Source organism: Schistocerca piceifrons, chromosome 4 (assembly GCF_021461385.2).
Source record: "Schistocerca piceifrons isolate TAMUIC-IGC-003096 chromosome 4, iqSchPice1.1, whole genome shotgun sequence".
In the NCBI taxonomy this organism is placed as follows: domain Eukaryota; kingdom Metazoa; phylum Arthropoda; class Insecta; order Orthoptera; family Acrididae; genus Schistocerca; species Schistocerca piceifrons.
In genome coordinates, this window is record NC_060141.1 from 74,272,087 (window position 1) to 74,299,563 (window position 27,477).

General features: G+C 40.3%; 1 protein-coding gene across 7 annotated transcripts in view; it reads left to right on the forward strand.

Moving 5' to 3' along the window:
- LOC124794992 (protein phosphatase 1B) overlaps positions 1 to 27,477 on the forward strand; it is a 228,502-nt gene that overhangs the window by 119,374 nt on the left and 81,651 nt on the right. For all 7 annotated transcript variants that reach the window (XM_047258742.1, XM_047258743.1, XM_047258738.1 and 4 more), the window contains exon 5: positions 961 to 1,063. In XM_047258742.1, the coding sequence (XP_047114698.1) occupies positions 961 to 1,063 (103 nt within the window). The remainder of the gene's footprint in view (positions 1 to 960; positions 1,064 to 27,477) is intronic.

The window sequence follows — 27,477 nt, forward strand, 5'->3', positions numbered from 1 at the left end:
CACTGGTCAGGATTTTTAATGTGTCGTTCAGGGCACACTCTCCTAGCGCTGTGCAAAAATTTGTGACTACACAGTTTTTTCCCCTAATTGTTCTTTTCTGGTCTTCATTGACTGGACTGCCATCCGGATGTTGGTATTGATTATACCTTGCAACTATCACAAAATTTTGAGTCTCGTCAACTTGCTGAACATAATTTGATGTGTACCACTATCTCCACTTCCGTTGACAGTACCATCACTCTAAATCAGGAAACAATTTATGTATGCATAATGCAGTTATCTAGTGTTGAAGAAACCAGTTGCCTAGTGTTGCAGTGAATATAAGGTGAACTACCTTATCTGGGACACTCATACTGTACATCTAGTCCCTAAGATCATTTCTTGTAACATACTCTTCACAAGAAAACTGAACAAAGTTGTTCCAGTAGCCCCTCTGAGGTCTTTCTCTAGCACTTGCCACAAAACATGACAACAAAGATGGTCAGATATTAGATTTAGTTTAGGATTATAATGTATCAACAAATGTGTCCAGTGCAGATCTGATCTGTCTCATTACACCAGTTGCACAGTGATGACTTCCTTACTGACAATGAGATCCACAGCAGTGCAGAGAGAAGTCCACTCTTCATGAATTAGAGCAACTGCCTTTGCTCACATTAACCTTTGTACTTCTTTGTGTTGCTTTTTCAGAATTGAAAATACAAACACCCCCCCCCCCCCCCCAAATTAATGGCAGTATGTTTATGTGAGTACAACATAGTAATGCTTAAATCTGATATTTTAAATTTTCCTTGAAACATTTGAGTCTCATCTTTATCTACAATAATGTTATGTGGTGTTACCTGAGACTATAATAAAATCTGTTTGGGTTGTGCATCAGAATAGTGTGGGATTGGTGTGGATTTAATACCAATGATATTGACTATACCAGCATTTTTTACTTTTATTTTTTCCTTACAGATATTATAAACCAAGGTGACACAGTGGAATTTCTCCATGTTCTTCAGGCCCTTGCAGATGAGAACATACCAGGACTTCCTCCAGGAGGTGGCCTTAGTGCAAAGTATGTATTAAATAGGGACCTGTTTTATTTTGTAGTTAATGCATAAATATCAGTCCTCTTTGCCTCAGGTGGCCAAGTGTACTCTTCTTCTTCTTCTTCTTCTTCTTCTTCTTTCCTACTTTATTTTTAAGTTATTCATAGTATTTCTTAAAGTTAGATCTTATGCATCTATGTTTTTTAATATGCCTGAATTACTTACCTCTAGTGACACACAAATTTTATGTGTACGTGGTACCACTTTTGCACACAGAGTGAAAAATTGGAAGTACGAGGGCAGTTCAATAAGTAATGCAACACATTTTTTTTCTGAAACAGGGGTTGTTTTATTCAGCATTGAAATACACCAGGTTATTCCCCAATCTTTTAGCTACACAACACTATTTTTCAACGTAATCTCTATTCAATGCTACGGCCTTACGCCACCTTGAAATGAGGGCCTGTATGCCTGCACGGTACCATTCCACTGGTCGATGTCGGAGCCAACATCGTACTGCATCAATAACTTCTTCATCATCCGCATAGTGCCTCCCACGGATTGCGTCCTTCATTGGGCCAAACATATGGAAATCCGATGGTGCGAGATCGGGGCTGTAGGGTGAATGAGGAAGAACAGTCCACTGAAGTTTTGTGAGCTCCTCTCGGGTGCGAAGACTTGTGTGAGGTCTTGCGTTGTCATGAAGAAGGAGAAGTTCGTTCAGATTTTTGTGCCTACAAACACGCTGAAGCCGTTTCTTCAATTTCTGAAGAGTAGCACAATACACTTCAGAGTTGATTGTTTGACCATGGGGAAGGACATCGAACAGAATAACCCCTTCAGCGTCCCAGAAGACTGTAACCATGACTTTACCGGCTGAGGGTATGGCTTTAAACTTTTTCTTGGTAGGGGAGTGGGTGTGGCGCCACTCCATTGATTGCTGTTTTGTTTCAGGTTCGAAGTGATGAACCCATGTTTCATCGCCTGTAACAATCTTTGACAAGAAATTGTCACCCTCAGCCACATGACGAGCAAGCAATTCCGCACAGATGGTTCTCCTTTGCTCTTTATGGTGTTCGGTTAGACAACGAGGGACCCAGCGGGAACAAACCTTTGAATATCCCAACTGGTGAACAATTGTGACAGCACTACCAACAGAGATGTCAAGTTGAGCACTGAGTTGTTTGATGGTGATCCGTCGATCATCTCGAACGAGTGTGTTCGCACGTTCCGCCATTGCAGGAGTCACAGCTGTGCACGGCCGGCCCGCACGCGGGAGATCAGACAGTCTTGCTTGACCTTGCGGCGATGATGACACACGCTTTGCCCAACGACTCATTGTGCTTTTGTCCACTGCCAGATCACCGTAGACATTCTGCAAGCGCCTATGAATATCTGAGATGCCTTGGTTTTCCGCCAAAAGAAACTTGATCACTGCCCGTTGTTTGCAACGCACATCCGTTACAGACGCCATTTTAACAGCTCCGTACAGCGCTGCCACCTGTCGGAAGTCAATGAAACTATACGAGACGAAGCGGGAATGTTTGAAAATATTCCACAAGAAATTTCCGGTTTTTTCAACCAAAATTGGCCGAGAAAAAAAATGTGTTTCATTACTTATTGAACTGCCCTCGTACCTTGGAGCTGGTAAGCTAGGGCACAAGGTCCTGGAGCGAAAACCGGTGGACTTCAGCAACAACAATTTGTTAACAAAGGAAGTTACAAACAATTTCTCACTGAGCGACAATTATTTTAAAAATTTTCCTCAAATTGAAATTTGTGGAGACTGCCCCACTGCAGCAATTACTTTCGTTAAAATTAACTTACACTGAATAATAAATAAACTTATGGGTACTAGCCCACTAATTTTTTAACACCATCTAAGAACTACAGGGACTATCCCACTGCAGCAGTTGTATAACACATAGAATTCATTTGAAAGTGATTAATCTTTCTTACAACAAAGTGTTCATGGTGTGCGTTCCTGTAGTCATGTCCTAGTTCATGAACCACGGGCAACGTATGAGTGGCCAAGTAAGTGGTCCCAACAGTCGGGATATCAGTTACTTTGGAATAAGGCAGGGCATCTCAGACATATTCTGAGTCGTGGTCACCTTTGTGCTCATACGGCAAAGACTACCAAATCCACCGGTTAGTCCCTCAACCGTTAGGGGTAATACCCAATGGGACTCGGGGCAAGTAAGGCTAGCAACCTGCTTCCCTGGTACTTTAAATATGATGCTGGCAACAATCGGAGCAAAATGCTTCGGACCTTCGGAGGTGACGGAGTCCCACCTCTAACTGAAAATCCAGGGACTCCTAAGATATGACTTGGCAAACAAATGGTAATGAGATGGGGAGCTATTAATATCAATGGGGGCTACTCTGGGAAGAAGGTAGAGCTAGCAGAGGCTGCAAGTAAGATGAGGCTGACATTTTAGCTGTTAGTGACATTCGGGTAAGGGGTGAGAAAGAAGAGGAAGAGGGAGAATGCAAGGTCTACCTGTCAGGAGTCAAAGCAGGAATAGCACAATGGGGTGTAGGGCTTTACATCAGGAAAAAAAAATGGAACCCAGCGTAGTTGCAATAAGGTATGTAAATGAATGACTGATGTGGATAGACTTGACAGTGTCTAGCAAGAAAATTAGGATTGTGTCAGTATATCCGCATTGTGAAGGGACAGATCAAGATAAGATGGATAGTTTTTATGAGGCACTCAGTGATGTAGTTGTTAGAGTAAAGGACAAGGACAGTGTTCTGCTCATGGGTGATTTTAACGCCAGGATTGGAAATCGTACAGAAGGGTATGAAAAGGTTATGGGTAAATTTGGAGAGGATATGGAGGCCAACAGGAACGGGAAACAACTCTTGGATTTCTGTGCCAGTATGGGCTTAGTAATCACAAACTCCTTTTTTAAACATAAGAACATTCACCGGTATGCTTGGGAAGGCAGGGGAACCAGATCTGTCATTGACTATATAATAACAGATCAGGAATTCAGGAAGGCTGTGAGGGACACACGTCTATTCAGGGGATTCTTTGATGACACTGATCATTATTTAATCTGCAGTGAAATTGGGATTGTGGGGCCAAAAGTGCAGGAGGTCAGGTCCATATGTAGGAGGATAAGAGTGGAGAAACTTCAGGATAAGGAAATCAGGCACAAGTACATAACAGCGTTCTCAGAAAGGTACCAGTTAGTTGAATGTAGTCAATTACAGTCATTGGAAAAGGAATGGACAAGGTACAGGGACACAGTACTAGAAGTGGCTAAAGAATCTCTTGGGACAGTAGTGTGTAAAAGTAGAATGAAGCAAACAGCTTGGTGGAATGACACAGTCAAGGCAGCCTGTAAAAGGAAAAAGAAGGCATATCAAAAATGGCTACATACTAGAACTCAGGTAGACAGAGAAAGTTATGTTGAAGAAAGAAACAAAGCCAAACAGATAATTGCAGCATCCAAGAAGAAATCTTGGGAAGACTTCAGAAACAGGTTGGAGACTATGGGTCAAGCTGCTGGAAAACCATTCTGGAGTGTAATTAGCAGTCTTCGAAAGGGAGGTAAGAAGGAAATGACAAGTGTTTTGGACTGGTCAGGAAAACTGCTGGTGAATCCTGTGGATGCCTTGGGCAGATGGAGGGAATATTTTGAAGAGTTGCTCAATGTAGGTGAAAATACGATCAGTAATGTTTCAGATTTCGAGGTAGAATGGGATCGGAATGATGATGGAAATAGGATCACATTTGAGGAAGTGGAGGAAATAGTCAATAGATTGCAGTGCAATAAAGCAGCTGGGGTGGATGAAATTAAGTCGGAACTCGTCAAATACAGTGGAATGTCAGGTCTTAAATGGCTACAAAGGATAACTGAAATGGCCTGGGAGTCGGGACAGGTTCCATCAGACTGGACAAAAGCAGTAATCACACCAATCTTTAAACATGGAAACATAAAAGATTGTAACAACTGCAGAGGTATCTCTTTAATCAGCGTTGCGGGTAAAATCTTCTCAGGTATTGTTGAAAGGAAAGTGCGAGTATTAGTTGAGGACCAATTGGATGAAAATCAGTGTGGGTTTAGGCCTCTTAGAGGTTGTCAGGACCAGATCTTTAGCTTACGGCAGATAATGGAGAAGTGTTATGAGTGGAACAGGGAGTTGTATCTATGCTTTACAGATCTAGGAAAGGCATATGACCGGGTTCCTAGGAGGAAGTTATTGTCTGTTCTACGAGATTATGGAATAGGAGGCAAACTTTTGCAAGCAATTAAAGGTCTTTACGTGGATAGTCAGGCAGCAGTTAGAGTTGACGGTAAATTGAGTTCATGGTTCAGAGTAGTTTCAGGGGTAAGACAAGGCTGCAACCTGTCTCCACTGTTGTTCATATTATTTATGGATCATATGTTGAAAACAATAGACTGGCAGGGTGAAATTAAGATATGTGAACACGAAATAAGCAGTCTTGCATATGCGGATGACTTAGTTGTGATGGCAGATTTGATTGAAAGTTTGCAAAGTAATATTTCAGAGCTAGATTAGAAATGTACGGACTATGGTATGAAGATTAGCATCTCCAAAACGAAAGTAATGTCAGTGGGAAAGAAATATAAACAGACTGAGTACCAAATAGAAGGGACAAACTTAGAACAGGTGAACGGTTTCAAGTACTTAGGATGCATATTCTCACAGGATGGCAACCTAGTGAAAGAACTGGAAGGGAGGTGTAGCAAAGCTAATGCAGTGAGCACTCCGCTACGATCTACTCTCTTCTGCAAGAAGGATGTCAGTACCAAGACTAAGTTATCTGTGCACCGTTCAATCTTTCGACCAACTTTGTTGTATGGGAGTGAAAGCTGGGTGGATTCAGGTTACCTTATCAACAAGGTTGAGGTTACGGATATGAAAGTAGCTAGGATGATTGCAGGTACTAGTAGATGGGAACAATGGCAGGAGGGTGTCCACAATGAGGAAATCAAAGAAAAACTGGGAATGAGCTCTATAGATGTAGCAGTCAGGGCGAACAGGCTTAGATGGTGGGGTCATGTTACACACATGGGAGAAGCAAGGTTACCCCTTGGGGTAAGCAGACATGTCTGCTTGTGTCTGTATATGTGTGGCTGGATATGTGTGTGTGTGCGCGAGTGTATACCTGTCCTTTTTTCCCCCTATGGTAAGTCTTTCCGCTCCCTTAAAACCCACATCGTTTCGTCTTTCCCTCTCCTTCCCTCTTTCCTGATGAAGCAACCGTGGGTTGTGAAAGCTTGAAATTTTGTGTGTTTTTTTATTGTGTCTATCTACCAGCACTTTCCCGTTTGGTAAGTAATGGAATCTTTGTTTTTAATATATATCTAAAAACAAAGAATCTATAACTGACCAAACGAAAGCGTTGGTATGTTGATTGAGACAATAAAAACAATAAAAAACGCACACAAATTTCAAGCTTTCGCAACTCAAGGTTGCTTCGTCAGCAAAGAGGGAAGGAGAGGGAAAGACGAAAGGATGTGGGTTTTAAGGGAGACGGTAAGGACTCATTCCAATCCTGGGAGCAGAAAGACTTACCTTAGGGGGGAAAAAAGGACACACACACACACACACACACACACACACACACACACACACATCCCTCCGCACATATACACACACAGGCAGACATATGCAAATGCAAAGAGATGTAAGTCGAGGTGGAAGTACAGAGGCATAGATGTTGTTGAATGATAGGTGAGGTATGAGTGGCGGCAACTTGAAATTAGCGGCGGTTGAGACCTGGTGGGTAATGGGAAGAGAGGATATACTGAAGGGCAAGTTCCCATCTCCGGAGTTCTGATAGGTTGGTGTCAATGGGAAGTATCCAGATAACCCGGACGGTGTAACACTGTGCCAAGATGTGCTGGCCGTGCACCAAGGCATGTTTAGCCACAGGGTGATCCTCATTACCAACAAAAACTGTCTGCATGTGTCCATTCATGCGAATGGACAGTTTGTTGCTGGTCATTCCCACATAGAAGGCTTCACAGTGTAGGCATGTCAGTTGGTAAATCACGTGTGTGTCTTCACACGTGGCTCTGCCTTTGATCGTGTACACCTTCCGGGTTACAGGACTGGAGTAGGTGGTGGTGGGAGGGTGCAGGGGACAGGTTTTACACAGGGGGCGGTTACAAGGGTAGGAGCCAGAGGTTACGGAGGTTAGGTGGATGGCGGAAAGACACTCTTGGTGGAGTGGGGAGGATTTCATGAAGGATGGATCTCATTTCAGGGCAGGATTTGAGTAAGTCGTATCCCTGCTTGAGAGCCAAATTCAGAGTCTGATCCAGTCCCGGAAAGTATCCTGTCACAAGTGGGGCACTTTTGGAGTTCTTCTGTGGGAGTTCTGGGTTTGAGGAGATGCGGAAGTGGCTCTAGCTATTTGCTTCTGTACCAGGTTGGTAGGGTAGTTGCGGGATGCGAAAGCTGTTTTCAGGTTATTGGTGTAATGGTTCAGGGATTCAGGACTTCCTCAAATCCTGCCCTACACTCATACTCTCTGCTGGAAATATCACTTTGCCACGAAGAAAAATAATCCTAATCCTACTCCTAATGATCCAACTCCCAAAGAAACTATCCAAATTGAACCCTGCCTGGAACAGTTCTGTCCTCTGTCACAGCGGGACCCCCCACCTCTTCCTCAAAATCACCCTCTCCAAACCTTCCAGGAATTTCTCACTTCCAGCCTTGCCTCTCAATCCTTCTTGAAAAACCTTAATCCCACTCCCAACATCACCACTGCTGAAGCCCAAGCTATCGGTGATGTGAAGGCTGATCGATGGATCGTCATTCTTCCGGTGGACAAGGGTTCCACGACCGTGGTACTTGATCGTCGGAAGTATGTGGCTGAGGGACTGCGTCAGCTTTCAGACAACATTACATACAAAGTTTGCCAAGGTAATCCCATTCCTGACGTCCAGGCGGAGCTTCAAGGAATTCTCAAAACTTTTCACCTGACTCCATCAACCTCCTGACCTCACCGACACCTCGCACCCCTACCTTCTACCTACTTCCTAAAATTCACAATCCCAATTATCCCGGCTGCCCCATTGTAGCTGGTTACCAAGCCCCCACAGAATGTATCTCGGCCTACGTGGATCAACACCTTCAACCCATTACATGCAGTCTCCCATCCTTCATCAAAACACCAACCACTTTCTCAAACACCTGGAATCCTTACCCAATCTGTTACCCCTGGAAACCATCCTTGTAACCATTGATGCCACTTCCTTATACACAAATATTCCGCACGTCCAGGGCCTCGCTGCGATGGAGCACTTCCTTTCACGCCGTTCACCTGCCACCCTACCTAAAACCTCTTTCCTCATTACCTTAGCCAGCTTCATCCTGACTCACAACTTCTTCACTTTCGAAGGCCAGACATACCAACAATTAAAGGGAACAGCCATGGGTACCAGGATGGCCCACTCGTACGCCAACCTATTTATGGTTCGCTTAGAGGAAGCCTTCTTGATTACCCAAGCCTGCCAACCCAAAGTTTGGTACAGATTTATTGATGACATCTTCATGATCTGGACTCACAGTGAAGAAGAACTCCAGAATTTCCTCTCCAACCTTAACTCCTTTGGTTCCATCAGATTCACCTGGTCCTACTCCAAATCCCATGCCACTTTCCTTGACGTTGACCTCCACCTGTCCAATGGCCAGCTTCACACGTCCGTCCACATCAAACCCACCAACAAGCAACAGTACCTCCATTATGACAGCTGCCACCCATTCCACATCAAACGGTCCCTTCCCTACAGCCTAGGTCTTCGTGGCAAACGAATCTGCTCCAGTCCTGAATCCCTGAACCATTACACCAACAACCTGAAAACAGCTTTCGCATCCCGCAGCTACCCTCCCGACCTGTTACAGAAGCAAATAACCAGAGCCACTTCTTCATCCCCTCAAACCCAGAACCTCCCACAGTAGATCCCCAAAAGTGCCCCACTTGTGACAGGATACTTTCCGGGACTGGTTCAGACTCTGAATTTGGCTCTCAAGCAGGGATACGACTTGCTCAAATCCTGCCCTGAAATGAGATCCATCCTTCATGAAATCCTCCCCACTCCACCAAGAGTGTCTTTCCGCCATCCACCTAACCTCCGTAACCTCTGGCTCCTACCCTTTTATTCTGTGTCTAATGCTGTGACTAGAATCACGTTATTATTTTCCTTCAGCTCTACCTGTACCCTTTTTAGGATGTGGTCGTTATTGCAATCGTATATTTAAATCTGCCGCTGCTGCAGACTGCTTGCTCGCTGCGCAACTCCGCACTTCCAGCGATATCCAATAAAATGTTGAAATTTCTTAAATAAAATGGGTAATGTCCAGTGCGAACTTTGGAGTAATTGTGACAAACAGATTTTACTAGGTAAATGTATTTTAACAGATACAATTAAAATCTTTACACACCTTTTACAATCCCAGCTACAAATGGCGTCGATCATCGACTTATGAAAAATGAAAACTAACTAAGAGCCTAAAGCAATGTCAAGTGTTCCTTTCCCATTCAGTCCGTGCAGAAGACAAGCAATTCTATTACAATATATTGCCTATTTATATCTTAACTAATTCTTGTATAGTCTTTGTCATTTCTCATTACATGCCGTTTCTTCTGTGGCGGTTTTCACATCCTCCAGCACATATAGTATTTCACACTCTTTGAATAATCATTTATAATAGCAAAATTCATAATTATCTTTTTCCTGACAAAATTAAGTGTCCTTTTGAAATTCAATTAACAGAAATACATATAAATTATTTGTTAACAGTGAGCATTATACATCGAAATGTTCTTTTAACTTTCACTTTGGATGCGTGCTGCCAGAGAACATTACAGGGCCTGGCTCAGATTTCAGACAATCGAGGAAATAGTTGGTATCTTTAACACAGGATGGAAGTCTTTGTACTGTGGGTTGTAGGTGTTGATCAACTAAGGCAGATATACATTCGGTGTGTGGTGTGACAGATTAATAATAAGAAATATTGTTCACCGTCTCTTACGAGAGCCTGAAAACTATTTTTGTGGTCAGCCAGAAAGCGATGGAGAATGTACTGACCATAATTTCCAGTGTGCAAGTCAACATTTTTGTCTTGCACACTGAAAGTAATGTTTGTACTCACTGTTTACTCAGCAGGATCAGGAACTATAATTATAAATGGAAGTTTTGTGTTCTAACTGTTTCAGTTATGTTTAAGAAAATTTCACACGCACAGCACAGTAATGTTCCTGATAATAATGATGTCTCTATCATAAACAGCACTATGAGCAATTCAGAGATGAGCTCTATAGTAAGTTCCCAATAAATGGTCTTTCACCCTGACTTCTAGTAATGTAATGTAATTGCTCACAACGAAAGTGGAAAATAATCTCACCACTTGACACGCAGTTTTGTTAACATTACGGGTGGCACACAAACAGTTACTTCTGCGAATCTGGGCGATGCAGGTTGGTGTACAGTCCTCGTGAGTTCACTTCCTATTTGCGCCAAAAACATGCACTTAGCTGCAGCCTAGCTGGGACATCATCCGAGGCACACATAAGCCGGCATTTGACTAACATGGACTGATTGACAACTGGGTATATTTATATATGGGCGCAACAGATGGCCGAAGGGAACACCTGCCATCATCCATTTTCTCAGGCACTCAATATTTTATAACATTGTTGTGTATTAATTTAGAATTTTTGTAATTTTTGTATGAAAGGAATTAAGTTGGCTATAATCACAGGAAAAGATTTAGCTTGCCTGCGTTTAAACTGTGCCATCTAGAATTTTTAGAACAGAACTGGCAGTAGAACCTGACCTCTGAACTATAACTTTGAGACGTTGTATTGATTATTATGTACATCGAAGTCTTGAAGCTTGTTATAGCTCTATTATTTAATGGGTTTCATCAGATACTTTAATCAAAACTTTCTATCATTAATATAAAATATACTTAATCTGCTACAAATAAGGACAGTTTTGTGTCAAATTTAATTTTCAGTAAGTTACTCAAAAACTATTAGAGGTAGCTTAATGGGGTCACTTAGTTACTGTTTTTTTTGTGTTGAACTGAAGCTTCATACAAATTTTCGTGTTTCTAAATCTAATCTATAGTGCCTTTAATTTGTTTGTAAAAGTACTGATTTTGAGCAAAATATTACTCCATTCGAGATGCAACTTGTAACAGTTGATTTTGACATACATTTACACATTCTGACCAGTTTTTGGCTTTCTAGCTTTATTATTTTGCACCACTTGGTTTTTTATTTAAAACTTAAGGAATGACATACTTCTGATCATTCTGAGATTTGACAATTTAAATGTTAATATACTGAAGCATGTGTTGACAAAGTTTGGAAAAACTTCTCTAATTTTTAATTTCATTATTAAATTATGGGGCAAGACTTCTGTGCTATGCACAGACACATTATGTCGACATGATGCTAGTGGCAGTGAACTGGGGTAAGTCCCCACACATTTGATCACCTCCGTTTGTTTCAAATGATACAGTGCTTGTCACTATGCTACAGTGGTGCTATGCTATGCTATGCTGGGTGCTATGAAGCCAGCAACTATAGGACGACCAGGATGATTGGGTTTGTGGATCGTCGAAAGAAGGTAAAAGGTGGGTGTGCATAGTTTGGGTGGGGTAAGATGTTCTATGGACTGTGGTATCAGTCTTTGTGAGTAGCCTGAAGTTTCTAGAAAGGGCTGAAGCTCAATTTGAAGCACAGCGATCGGATCTTGCTGGCAGATGCTGTATGTAGAGGTATCAGACAGCTGGTGAAGACATTCCCTAACGTACTCCTGTTGGTCAAGTACCACAGGGGTAGATCCTTTGTCTGCTGGGAGGATAGTGATGGAGTCATCAGCCTTTAGGGAACATAGAGCCTGGAATTCTGCTGAGGGCAGGTTGTGAAGAAATGCTGGATGTGAGGAAGGCTTGTAAGTGATGATTCTGAGGTAGTGGTGATGGAACAAGTTGGGATCATGGTCTGAACTACTTAAGGCAGGGTTCAATGCCAGGTTTGCTGTTGGAAAGGTTTTGGGATTGGCTTGCAAAGTGATATTTCCAGTTGACATTATGTGTAATGAAAGTAGGTCCTTCACCAAAGCAGCATGGTTAAATGCAGGTCTAGAGCTGAAAGTGAAACCCTTCTATAATATATATATATAATTCAAAGGGGGAGTGCTTTGAACGAGAGGCTGAGAACACTGTACTATTGTGACTGGTACGTGTGATTATGAGTTACTATAGGTCTGGTAGACAGGCTGTGGGATGTTAAGGAGGCTGGCCAAGCTCTATTTGTAGGAGAGGAGTTGTGGTTGATGGTGTGGCTGTTTGGGGAGCTGCAAAGGGACAGGAAGTGAAACACCACTGTTCAGGTAGTTAAGGAGAATGTGGGTTAGCTTTATGAGGCGAAGTCTGGCATGTTGTTGCAGTCTGAAGTTGTCTTGGCGGATGATACCATCCACGGAAACATGAGGGGCAGATAACTGCAGGATCTTGTAAAAGGAAAGAAGTTTGGTGGCATGGAAATTGGCACAGGAGGCATATAGGTCACAGATTGGAAGAAAAAAAAAAGTTAAGTAGTAGTCTCCTCTGACCTGGAGTTCTGGGTGACTTTTCTAAACCCTACCCCTTTCCCTAAACCTCTCCAGTACTTTCCCTTCACCCCTTTTCCTCCACCCCTTTTCCTCCACCCCTTTTCCTCCCCCTTCAACTCTTCTGCCAGGAGGAGGAGCCACTGGCTCTGATGGCTTGTGAAAGTCAAATACTTTTGTGTGTGTGTGTGTGTGTGTGTGTGTGTGTGTGTGTGTGTGTGAGAGAGAGAGAGAGAGAGAGAGAGAGAGAGAGAGAGAGAGAGAGAGTATATTCCTAAATCTTCCCTGATGATTGCAAAATACAATAATAATTACAATCTTTCAAAAATTCCAAGCACATAACAGGGAACAGTACCTCAAATTACAAAATTTAAACTGTTGTTGTTGTGGTCTTCAGTCCTGAGACTGGTTTGATGCAGATCTCCATGCTACTCTATCCTGTGCAAGCTTCTTCATCTCCCGGTACCTACTGCGACCTACATCCTTTTGAATCTGCTTAGTGTATTCATCTCTTGGTCCCCCTCTACGATTTGTTCCCTCCACGCTGCCCTCCAATACTAAATTGGTGATACCTTGATGCCTCAGAACATGTCCTACCAACCGATCCCTTCTTCTAGTCAAGTTGTGGCACAAACTTCTCTTCTCCCCAATCCTATTCAATACCTCCTCATTAGTTATGTGATCAACCCATCTAATCTTCAGCATTCTTCTGTAGCATGACATTTCGAAAGCTTCTATTCTCTTCTTGTCCAAACACTTTATCGTCCATGTTTCACTTCCATACATGGCTACACTCTGTACAAATACTTTCAGAAACGACTTCCTGACACTAAAATCTATACTCGATGTTAACAAATTTCTCTTCTTCAGAAACGCTTTCCTTGCCATTGCCAGTCTACATTTTATATCCTCTCTACTTCGACCATCATCAGTTATTTTGCTCCCCAAATAGCAAAACTCATTTACTACTTTAAGTGTCTCATTTCCTAATCTAATTCCCTCAGCATCACCCGACTTAATTAGACTCCATTCCATTATCCTTGTTATTTTGCTTTTGTTGATGTTCATCTTATACCCTCCTTTCAAGACACTGTCCATTCAGTTCAACTGCTCTTCCAAGTCCTTTGCTGTCTCTGCCAGAATTACAATGTCATCGGCGAACCTCAAAGTTTTTATTTCTTCTCCATGGATTTTAATACATACTCCGAATTTTTCTTTTGTTTCCTTCACTGCTTGCTCAATATACAGGTTGAATAACATCGGGGAGAGGCTACAATCCTGTCTCAATCGCTTCCCAACCACTGCTTCCCTTTCATGCCCCTCGACTCTTATAACTGCCATCTGGTTTCTGTACAAGTTGTAAATAGCCTTTCACTCCCTGTATTTTACCCCTGCCACCTTTACAATTTGAAAGAGAGTATTCCAGTCAACATTGTCAAAAGCTTTCTCTAAGTCTACAAATGCTAGAAACGTATGTTTGCCTTTCCTTAATCTAGCTTCTAAGATAAGTCATAGGGTCAGTATTGCCTCACGTGTTCCAATATTGCTACGGAATCCAAACTGATCTTCCCCGAGTCTACTAGTTTTTCCATTCGTCTGTAAAGGATTCGCGTTAGTATTTTTCAGCCGTGACTTATTAAACTGATAGTTCGGTAATTTTCACATCTGTCAACACCTGCTTTCTTTGGGATTGGAATTACTATATTCTTCTTGAAGTCTGAGGGTATTTCGCCTGTCTCATACATCTTGCTTACCAGATGGTAGAGTTTTGTCAGTACTGGCTCTCCCAAGGCCGTCAGTAGTTCCAATGGAATGTTGTCTACTCCCGGGGCCTTGTTTCGACTCAGGTTTTTCAGTGCTTTGTCAAACTCTTCACGCAGTATCATATCTCCCATTTCATCTTCATCTACATCCTTTTCCATTTCCATAATATTGTCCTCAAGTACTTCGCCCTTGTACTGACCCTCTATGTACTCCTTAAACTTTTCTGCTTTCCCTGCTTTGCTTAGAACTGGGTTTCCATCTGAGCTCTTGATATTCATACAAGTGGTTCTCTTTTCTCCAAAGGTCTCTTTAATTTTCCTGTAGGCAGTATCCATCTTACCCCTAGTGAGATAAGCCTCTACATCCTTACATTTGTCCTCTAGCCAGCCCTGCTTAGCCATTTTGCACTTCCTGTCAATCTCATTTTTGAGACGTTTGTATTCCTTTTTGCCTGCTTCATTTACTGCCTTTTTGTATTTTCTCCTTTCATCAATTAAATTCAATATTTCTTCTGTTACCCAAGGATTTCTACTAGCCCTCGTCTTTTTATGTACCTCATCCTCTGCTGCCTTCACTATTTCATCCCTCAAAGCTACCCATTCTTCTTCTACTGTATTTCATTCCCCCATTCCTGTCAATTGTTCCCTTATGCTCTCCCTGAAACTCTGTACAACCTCTGGTTTAGTCAGTTTATCCAGATCCCATCTCCTGAAATTACCACCTTTTTGCAGCTTCTTCAGTTTTAATCTACAGTTCGTAACCAATAGATTATGGTCAGAGTCCACATCTGCCCCTGGAAATGTCTTACAATTTAAAATCTGGTTCCTAAATCTCTGTCTTACCATTATATAATCTATCTGAAACCTGTCAGTATATCCAGGCTTCTTCCATGTATACAGCCTTCTTTTATGATTCTTGAACCAAGTGTTTGCTATGATTATGTTGTGCTCTGTGCAAAATTCTACCAGGCGGCTTCCTCTTTCATTTCTTAGCCCCAATCCATATCCACCTACTACGTTTCCTTCTCTCCCTTTTCCTACACTCGAATTCCAGTCACCCATGACTATTAAATTTTCATCTCCCTTCACTATCTGAATAATTTCTTTTATTTCATCATACATTTCTTCAATTTCTTCATCATCTGCAGAGCTAGTTGGCATATAAACTTGTACTACTGTAGTAGGTGTGGGCTTCGTATCTATCTTGGCCACAATAATGCGTTCACTATGCTGTTTGTAGTAGCTTACCTGCATTCCTATTTTCCTATTCATTATTAAACCTACTCCTTCATTACCCCTATTTGATTTTGTGTTTATAACCCCGTAGTCACCTGACCAGAAGTCTTGTTCCTCCTGCCACCAAACTTCACTAATTCCCACTATATCTAACTTTAACCTATCCAATTTCCCTTTTTAAATTTTCTAACCTACCTGCCCGATTAAGGGATCTGACATTCCACGCTCCGATCCGTAGAAAGCCAGTTTTCTTTCTCCTGATAACGACGTCCTCTTGAGTAGTCCCCGCCCGGAGATGCGAATGGGGGACTATTTTACCTCCGGAATATTTTACCCAAGAGGACGCCATCATCATTAAACCATACAGTAAAGCTGCATGCCCTCGGGAAATATTACGGCTGTAGTTTCCCCTTGCTTTCAGCCATTTGCAGTTCCAGCACACCAAACTACATTTCATAATATGAAATCCATTTCTATTAATATATTCATTTTTATTTTCATGCACTGTTTGATGCTCAGTTTGTGTAACCATTTTAACGAGTATTTTTGTACTTCAAATGTCGAATTGGTGAGTCCATTCCTGGGCACTCCTTACAGTGTCCATGTTTATATTCATGCTCAGCAAATTACAGACATAAAAGAATAGACATACCTAGAAGGATTCAAAACTGTTTTTACATGCATAAAATACATTTTGTATTTTTCAGGTAAGTAATAGAAATTATAAGTTAGGGGAATGTTAGATGTATTGGAGATTTCTCATTTCTCAAGACTAAAGAGCCACCTAATGACACACTTTTTCTCAACAAACTTGGTAAAGACCACTGAACTTCCTGCCTATTAAGAGGTTCACAGTTACATCTACATCTATGCTATGCAAACCACCGTGAGGTGCATGGTGGAGGGTACATACTATTGTACCAGTTATTAGGGTTCCTTCCTGTTCCGTTCACATATGTATGGAACATGGGATGAATGATAAACTGAATGCCTCTGTATGTGGAGTAATTATTCTAATCTTATGCTCGCAATCTCTGTGTGAGTGGTATGTTGAGGGGTTGTAGTATATCCCTAGAATAATCATTTAAAACTGATTATTGAACCTTTGTTAATAGACTTCCTTGTGATAGTTTATGCCTGTCTGCATCAGTCTGCCAGTTCAATTCCTTTAGTATCTCTGTGACACTGTCCCATGGATAAACAAACCTGTGACCATTCGTATACGTTCAATACTGCCTGTTAGTCCTATCTGGTACACGTCCCACACACTTGAGCAGCATTCTAGGATGGGTTGCATGGGTGATTTGTAAGAAACCCCATTTGTAGACTGATTGCACTTTTCCATATTCTACCAGTAATTCCGATTGCACTTCTCCAGTATTCTACCAATAATTCGAAGACTACCACCTGATCTACTCACAACTGAACCTATGTGATCATTCCCTTTCATATCCCTACAAAGTGTTACACCAAGGTATTTGTATGAGTTTGTGAAGTGGAGAATTTGACATTTCTGAATATTTAGAGCAAGTTACCAATCTCTGCACCACTTTGAAATGCAGCTTCTCTCAGATAGTACTTCACTGTGGATAACTCCATCATTTTTAAAAGCCTGATTTTACCATTAATATTGTCTACAAGGTCATTAATATACTACGTGAGCAGCAACACATCCCTGGGGCGCAACCGAAGTTACTTCTACATCTGACGATGACTCTCCGTCCATACCGAAAAGTCCTCAATCCAGTCACAAATTTCACATAATATGCTATAGGATTGTACTTTGACAATAAGTGTAGGTGCAATGCTGAGTCAAATGCTTTTTGGAAATCAAGGAGCACTGCATCTACCTGGTTGCCTTCATTCAAAGCTTTCAGTATGTCATGTGAGAAAAGTGCGAGTTGGGTTTCACGTGATCAATGTTTTCAAAATCAATGCTGATTGGCTTTGAGGAGGTCATCCTGTTCAAGATATCTCATTATGTTGAGCTCAGAATATGTTCTAAGATTCTACAACAAATCAGTGTCAAGGATATTGGATGGTAGTTATGTGGATCGCTTCTACTACTCTTCTTGTAGACAGGTGTGACCTGTGCATTTTTCCAAGAACTGGGCACAGTTCAGCTTTAATCAGTTCAACAGTTTCTCAACACCACTGACACTGATACTTTTTTCATTCCTCTTTCCAGTGGTACGAGGGTTAAATTGGAGAAATTCTGCTTGGTTTTTGTTTGTAAAGGGACATTTGAAAATTGAGTTAAGCATTTCAGCTTTTGCTTTGCTATACTCAATTCAGTTCCTGTATCATTCGCTAGGGACTATACACTAACTCTGGTGCCACTAACAGCATTTATAATGAACAGAATTTCTTAGGATTTTGTGAAATGTTATTTGACGATGGTCTGCTATGGTAATCATTGAAGGCATCATGCATTGCTCTCTTGGCAGCCAACTGTATTTGATTTAGCATCTCTCTATCAATAGCCCTACATTTTTTTTTACACGTGTTATTCAGTAATCTCTGTTACTTTAGAAGTTTCTTTACAGTGACTATATACCAAGGAGGTTCTCTCCCATTATGAATTGTTCTTCTGGGTACATATCTGTCCAGTGCATGGTCAACCATTCTTTTAAACTTGAGCATAAGTTCCTTTATATGTTCGTGACCTGTGCTGAAAGTTTCAGGTTCCTCATTGAGCTGTAACTCTACTGACTTTTTATCTAGTTTACTGAACATGTATAGATTTCTGCGTGTTTTAGTTGTCCTTTGGTAATCATTGTTGCCACAATCACATCATGTTCACTGACACTAGTCTTCGATGTGGCCATCCTCAAAGAGGTCAGGTCTATTTGTTCCCATTAGATCCAATATACAGGGTGATTCAAAAAGAATACCACAACTTTAGGAATTTAAAACCCTGCAACGACAAAAGGCAGAGCTAAGCACTATCTGTCGGCGAATTAAGGGAGCTATAAAGTTTCATTTAGTTGTACATTTGTTCGCTTGAGGCGCTGTTGACTAGGCGTCAACGTCAGTTGATGCTAAGACGGCGACCGCTCAACAGAAAGCTTTTTGTGTTATTGAGTACGGCAGAAGTGAATCGACGACAGTTGTTCAGCGTGCATTTCGAACGAAGTATGGTGTTAAACCTCCTGATAGGTGGTGTATTAAACGTTGGTATAAACAGTTTACAGAGAATGGGTGTTTGTGCAAAGGGAAAAGTTCTGGACGGCCGAGAACGAGTGATGAAAATGTAGCACGCATCCAGCAAGCATTTGTTCGCAGCCCAGGAAAATCGACTTGCAGAGCTAGCAGAGAGCTGCAAATTCCACAATCAACTGTATGGAGAGTCCTACGAAAAAGGTTAGTTATGAAACCTTATCGTCTGAAATTGGTTCAAGCACTGTCTGCAGCTGATAAGATTAAAAGAATCGATTTCTGTGATTTTATCCTTGCTCAAATGGAAACAGATGAATCTTTTGTTTCAAAGATTGTGTTTAGTGATGAAGCAACTTTCCACACTAACGGGAAAGTTAACCATCACAATGTCTGTATATGGGGCACTGAGAATCCGCGGGAAACAACTCAGTATGAACGTGACTCGCCTAAGGTGAACGTTTTCTGTGCCATTTCAGCCAATAAAGTTTTTGGTCCCTTTTTCTTCGAAGGTGCTACTGTAACTGGACTACAGTATCTGGAGATGTTAGGGAATTGGCTGTTCCCTCAGCTCGAACAAGAAGCACAACAATTCATACTTCAGTAGGATGGAGCGCCACCACATTGGCACTTATCTGTCCGTAACTACCTGAACGTCAACTACCTGAGGCGATGGATCGGCCGCCAGGCAGCCCGTGACAGAGCACTTCATCACTGGCCTCCAAGAAGCCCTGATCTTACCACCTGCGATTTTTTCTTATGGGGGTATGTTAAGGATATGGTGTTTCGGCCACCTCTCCCAGCCACCATTGATGATTTGAAACGAGAAATAACAGCAGCTATCCAAACTGTTACGCCTGATATGCTACAGAGAGTGTGGAACGAGTTGGAGTATCGGATTGATATTGCTCGAGTGTCTGGAGGGGGCCATATTGAACATCTCTGAACTTGTTTTTGAGTGAAAAAAAAAACCTTTTTAAATACTCTTTGTAATGATGTATAACAGAAGGTTATATTATGTTTCTTTCATTAAATACACATTTTTAAAGTTGTGGTATTCTTTTTGAATCACCCTGTATATCCATCATGAATGGTGTTCCTAACTGTATGTTGTAGGTGGTTTTCAGAGGAGGAATTTAGTAATATTTCACAGCATGTCTTGTCACAGCCGCCTTTAACAAAACTGAAAGTTTCCCAATTAATTGTTGGATGATTAAAGTCTCCACCGATGATTATAGTATGATTGGGGAATTTACATGCAAATGAAATGAGGTTTTCTCTGAAGTTTTCAGTTACTTCAGGAGATGGGATAGCAGGATCCAGTTATAATTTATGCCCACCTGTGATATTGAGCCTTTCCCAAACAATCTCACATGCAGCTTCAGTTTCTATCTCACTGGATTTGAGTTTCTTGTCTGCTGCGACAATCCTTTGGATATACAATTAAATTTTCCCCAAAAATCTCACTACCATCAATTTTAGGTTTCCACCAGCGTTCTATACCTAGTATAATGTGAGCTTTTCGTGAGGGCTTCAAACTCTGGCACTTTGTTGTGAATGCTTCAGCAGTTTACCACTAGGATTTTAATACTCTCATCTGTGACTCCCTGCCCTTATATCTATTTTTTAAATATTCGATGAAACATTAATCATATTATTCAAAACATCATTTGCTATTTCAGTGGCACACGCAAAAACAATTTTTGATCATAAAAACATTTTTCAACGACAATTCCATTGAACATTGCATACACACTGAAAACTACTTTCTGTGCATCTACATTCAATGCTACTGTTTAGAAACAGATCTCTCAACTGTTAGGTCTGAGAATTCTGTCAACTTTCAGTACTGGTCATTGATCAACAGATTTGTTTGCTTTAGCAACCTTTCTCTTTCCAATATGCATACATTCTGTTTCAACATTGTTACACACATCAAAATTTACATTAACTCCTTGCTCTACTGTTTTCAGTCTGTCTCTTGGAAACAAATGCAGACCAGGCATAAACATAAAGAGTCAATTCCGTGGGAAGGAAAGTTGGACCATACTTTTTTTTGTGTGTCAAGATATGGTTTTATTCAATATGTCCATTATCCAAAAGAACTATACATGGTCAGAGAAAGGAAACACATGTTGATTACTGAACAAACGTAAAAGAGGCAATGCTTAAAAAAGTCCTGTTCTGGATTACAAAAAAATGTGGAAAATCATCACTAGATGATTCTAGCACAATATTTGGACTGCTTCCCAAAACATATCAATCCAATGCCTTAAAAAAATCAAAGTTTGCATAAAATACAAAATACAAAGCAGAACAGTGTGGGAATGCTCAGAGTGTAAAGTGGCATTGCATCTGCCACAGTGCTTTCAAAACTGCAATGCCATGCAAGACTATTTTTAAAGTTATAGGTATTTTCCTATTAAAAATTTGCTCAAGGGGAGCATTTCATGTTGTAATTATATTTTTTGTGAAGTTACACAATCGGAGGCATTTTTCAGGTAACAGAAAATGCCATAACCTCTAATTGACAATATGTTATATGCAGTTACATGCTTAAGGAGATGCAAATAACATATTGTCCAAGTCACAGTTTGGGTTCCTTATGGCTTCCGATATACAGAAGGCTATTTCCACATACAGTGAGAATGTACTTAATTCATTAGATAACAGATTAAAGGCTACTGGCATTTTCTATTACCTGACAAATGCCTCTGATTGTGTGACTCACAGCTTTCTCATAAGTAAATTAGAATATTATGGTATCACCTGTAGTGCAGCAAAATGGTTCGAGTCTTACCTAACTAACAGGAAACAAAGGGTGTAGTTGCGAAATACCTCTGGAGTAAGCAATCTGTCTGCATCTGATTGGGAATTAATTATATGTGGTGTTCCTCAAGGTTCCACCTTGGGTCTGTTCCTTTTTCTTGTGCATATTAATGATCTTCTCTGATATACTGCCAGATGCTAAGGTTGTTTTGTTTGCAGATGATATGAACATTGCAATAAGTAGCACATCAAGTACATATTGAGAAATGCTGTCTATCAAATTTTCACTGACATTAATAAATGATTTAAAGCTACTTCACTGTCATTAAACTTCGAAAGAAACACTATATACTGTTCAGAACCTATAAGAGATTTCCTTCCAGCATGTGTGTAACATGTAAAGAAGAACAGATTGAAGAGGTTGACAGTACTAAATTTCTGGGTTACACTTTGATAACAAATTCAGCTGGGAAGGGAATGCCACAGAACTGCTGAGGCACCTAAGCAAGTCTGTATTTGCAATGAGAATTATGTCAGATGTAGGAGATATAAATACAAAAAAAACTTGCATACTTTGCGTACTTTCATTCTATTACATCTTATGGGATCATATTCTGGGGCAACTCATCAAACCGAGCAAAAGTTTTTAGTGGGCAAAAGCGTGTAGTAAGAATCATTTGTGGTGTCAATTCAAGAACATCATGTTGAAACCTGGTCAAGGAACTTAATATTCTAGCCACTCCTCAGTATATTTATTCCTTAATGAAATTTGTCGCGAGTAATATATCTCTATTTCCAACCAATAGCTCAATACATAGTATCAATACTAGGCATAAGAACAATCTACGTACAGACATAAAATCACTTACGTTGGTTCAAAAGGGATCCAATACTCAGAAACGCACATTTTCAATAGATTGTCAGCAACCACTAAAAACTTGGTTTCAGATAAAGCATGGTTTAAACAGAGTTTGAAAGACTTTTTGATAGGCAACTCCTTGTACTCTATAGATGAGTATCTTAACAGGGGCTATTAGACCAGCTTAAGTTACATTTCAGTTCTGACAGCACTTGGTCACAACAGTTGAGATTAGGTATATTTTGTGTATGATAAATTTATTAAAAGTGTGTAACTATGTTTCATTTTGACAGTGTATTAATTCTGTAAATATTAGCAGTTCCAGTTTACTGAAATGTATTCACATATTTTAACATTCTCCTCAGGGTACTGAGTATTATATTCAAATGTTTTGTGTGTTTTATGCTATGCTATACTTTCTAACTTGTTCCACACCCAAAAGAATCGTCTCATTTTTGAATCTATGGAATGAACACTGAATATAATATAATCTAATCCCTTTCATGCCCTAAGACTCATACAACTATCATCTGGTTTTTGTATTTCTGTTGTAAACAGCCTTTCACTTCCTGTATTTTACCCCTGCTAGCCTCAGAATTTGAAGAGAGTATTCCAGTCAGTACTGTCAAAAGCTTTCTCTAAGTCTACATATGCTACAGCAGTAGGTTTGCCATTCCTTAACCAGTATTGCCTCATATTTTCCTACATCCGAACTGATCTTCCCCAAGGTTGGTTTCTACCAGTCTTTCCATTCTTCTGTAAAGAATTCATGTTAGTATTTGCAGTCGTGACTTATTAAACTGACAGTTTGGTAATTTTCACACCCTTCAGAACCTGCTTTCTTTGGAACTGGAATTATTACATTTTTCATGAATGTCTGAGGGTATTTTGCTTGTCTCATACATCTTTCTCACCAGATGGAAGAGTTTTGTCATGGCTAACTCTCCCAAGGCTATCAGTAATTCTAACAATGTTGCCTACTCCCAGGGCCTTGTTTCGACTTAGGTCTTTCGAAGCTTTGTCAAATTCTTCACGCAGTATCATACCTCCCATTTCATCTTCATCTATGTCCTCTTCCCTTTCCATAATATTGCTCTTAAGTACATCTCCCTTGTGTAGACCCTCTATATACTCCTTCCACCTTTCTGCTTTCCCTTCTTTGCTTAGGACTGGTTTTCTATCTGAGCTGTTGCTATTCATACAGGTTCATCTCTCTTCTCCAAAGGTCTCTTTAATTTTCCTGCAGGTGTCACTTATCTTACCCCTGGTGTTATATGCTTCTACCCATTACTGCTTAGCCATTTTGCACTTCCTGTTGATCACATTTTTCAAGATGTTTGTATTCCCTTTCGCCTGTTTCATTTACTGCATTTTTATATTTTCTCCTTTCATCAACTGAATTCAATATCTCTTGTGTTACCCAAGGATTTCTACAAGGCCTAGTCTTTTTACCTATTGGATCCTCTGTTGCCTTCACTATTTCATCTCTCAAAGCTACCCATTCTTTTTCTAGTGAATTTCTTTCCCCTTGTCAATCATTCCCTAATGCTCTCTCTTAAACTCTCTACAACCTTTGGTTCTTTCAGGTTATCCAGATCTTGTCTCCTTAAATTCCTACTCTTTGCAGTTTCTTCAGTTTTAATCCACAGTTCATAATGAATAAATTGCGGTGAGTGTACACACCTGCCCTGGAAATGTCTCACAACTTAAAAATTAGTTCCTAAATCTTTAATCTATCTGAAACCTTCTGGTGTCTCCAGGTCTCTTCCATGTATACAGCCTTCTTTCACGAATCTTAAACTGAGTGTTAGCTATGATTAAATTATGCTCTGTGCAAAATTCTACCAGGTGGCTTGCTCTTTCATTCCTTTTCCCCAGTCCATATTCACCTACTACTCTTCCCTCTCTTCCTCTTCCTGCTATCGAATTCCTGTCCCCCACGACTACTAAATTTTCATCTCCTTGAACTATATGAATATTTTCTTTTACCTCATCACACATTTCTTTAATCTCTTCATCACCTGCAGACCTAATTGGCTTATAAGCTTGTACCACTGTGGTGGGTGTTGGTTTTGTATCTGTCTTGGCTAAAATACTGCATTAACTATGCTGTTAATGGTAGCTTACCTGCATGCCTACTTTCTTATTCATTATTAAACCTACTCCTGCATTACCCGTATGCATAAGTAGAAACGTTTCAGGAAGGAGAAGTAGTAGCAGTCTGCAGTGTAACTGTAACAGTGGGGATAAAACAGATGTCCCAAAAAGAAAATAAACTGAAAGTTGATCATCTGTTTGTATAGTTGATGGTTGTTGTTGTGGTCTTCAGTCTTGAGACTGGTTTGATGCAGCTCTCCATGCTACCCTATCCTGTGCAAGCTTCTTCATCTCCCAGTACTTACTGCAACCCACATCCTTCTGAATCTGCTTAGTGTATTCATCTCTTGGTCTCCCTCTAAGATTTTTACCCTCCACGCTGCCCTCCAATGCTGAATTTGTGATCCCTTGATGCCTCAGAACATGTCCTACTAACCGGTCCCTCCTTTTTGTCAAGTTGTGCCACATACTCCTCCCCAATTCTATTCAATACTTCATCACTAGTTATGTGATCTACCCATCTAATCTTCAGCATTCTTCTGTAGCACCACATTTCAAAAGCTTGTATTCTCTTCTTGTCCAAACTATTTATCGTCCATGTTTCACTTCCATACATGGCTACACTCCATACAAATACTTTCAGAAACGACTTCCTGACACTAAAATCTATACTTGATGTTAACAAATTTCTCTTCTTCAGAAACGCTTGATGGTAGATGTAAATTAAGTTCTTGTAATTTGATGAGTGTGACTCAGTATCTTCAGAATAATAATGTCGTGAACTTTTCTTACTCTTGATGTTCCAGTGCTTTTGCTGCAGATGCTATTACCCAGAAATTTCTTAATTGAAAAGGATCTGGAGGACTGCATGGTTCTCAATAATTGTGTAAAGACAGTTGTTGTTTCAGGTGTACTCTTTATTATGCCACAGAGTCCTTATCGAAATCTTATATACTACTGGCCACCTACTTGCCCTTTTACACTCCTTATAAACCTTTTATAACAATCAGTATAATGTTACATACAACAAACTTGCCAATTCTAATTACAAAACTTGTTGGCAATTACAAAAAATATCATCACCCGGTAGTTGCAAATGAAATGTATGGAATGTGATACAAAATAAGTCACAATTCTTTAAGGAAATATTATTGAAATGCTGTGTATAAACAATACTGATTACATTTTTGTTAATTACGCAGAAAATACTCCGTCCTAAATCTACTTATCATGTTTCTGGCATCAAATATATTCACATTATTTTTTAGTGTGAACAGAATTTTAATAAATATTAAAGTAGTCCAAATAATTTCTTTATTTATATCATCACTAAGATTTCATTTTGTAAGTTTAAGTAATTACTAGCAAGGAACACCTTGAGTTCAAGGTCACAAGTTCAATCGTTAGTAAGGCTCATTTGAAAGTGTTGTGTGAACAGTTATGACAGGACAAATTTTAGGTGATAATGGCGCACCATATGTATCGGGAGAGGGTGACAGAAAATGAGTGTCCAGGCAGTGCAGAGATCAACCTTCTATGGGATATATGAATTACACTTCACAACCTGGCCATTGTTGACATCCACGAAATGTTCAAAACAAACCATTAACTTGTACAATGAGTACTGAATGAAAAATGGCATGTCACAGTGATCACACAGATCGCACGGATGAACTCCTTGGGAGTTACAAACCATGCAGGATTTTCAGCTAGGAATCATATTGTTGTAACATCTTGGAGCTTATTGTGAAACTGGCTATCCTTCAATGCATAGCTGCAGATAAAGTGTTATAAGCATGGAAAAAACAACTATTCAGGGGCTGAATTTGTTCATTGGTTCCAGATGGTTTAAATTGCAGTGTCACACACTTTTTGGGAGGGATAATCTACTCTGAAGAGTATGGTTTTTATATGCATACCAGGAATCAAGCAAAAGCAAGTTATTTTGACCAGCTGTTGGCCAAAAGCAGTGCTCATACCGTAGTTGTAGTTCTCTTACGCCAATTTTCCACTGTTGCTTTCTGTGACTTAAATATTCCATACTGCCCTTGCAAGGTCTCACACACAAGAGAGAATTGGGGAGGGAGGGGGGGACAGAGCACCCCCTACTTCTTGAAGCATAATAAATAACTTTCCAGCCAATTTACTATCCGGATTAACAGTTGGCATAATTGTATACTAATGTGTTAAGGCATTGTTGTTAGTTAATCTTCCTTTCATATGCATTTCCTCTCCAAATCCTGATTAGTCAGAATTTAAAACAAATTCCATTCAGAATGGTAGGATAAGTTTGTTTAGTTTATAAATTTTGGGGCCTATTCCACAAGTTGCTGTGCATCATCATGTTGAGGCTACATTTGAAATTTTATTATCTTGTGTCTTCCAATTCTGTAGAACTGTTTAAGTTATGCAAACCGTTCACTGTTTCCCTTGAAATCATTCACTATTTCCCTTGAAATCACTGTAATCTATGTCCCATCAATTTGATGTGCATAATGTAGTAGGTCATCATCATGCACATCCTGTAAATTTATCAAGCATCCTAGAAATGTGCAAACACCAGTTTTTGAAACAAGTATGTCTTATCTTCCCTTGATTATAATATTGCTGCAGACTTATTTGAAGTCTGTTCTTAATTGCTTTTTACTACGGTGCTGATGATGATCTGTGTATGTAATTATGTTTAGTACCTGCTTCTTGGACAATGATTGCCCTTTACGACATTTCACTGGAGATGTGATATATGGCTCTCTGTCTGTAAAGGATGATTAACTGCATGACTCAACACCTGTTTCAATATTACTTTCACTTGTTAGGCATGTATCATCATCGTTGTAATCCTCATGTACATTGCCCGCACAGTCGAGCATATGAGACACCACAAATTTCACTGACTCATCTTGCGAAACACTAATATTTCATCCACCACTTTTTTCTCGCTC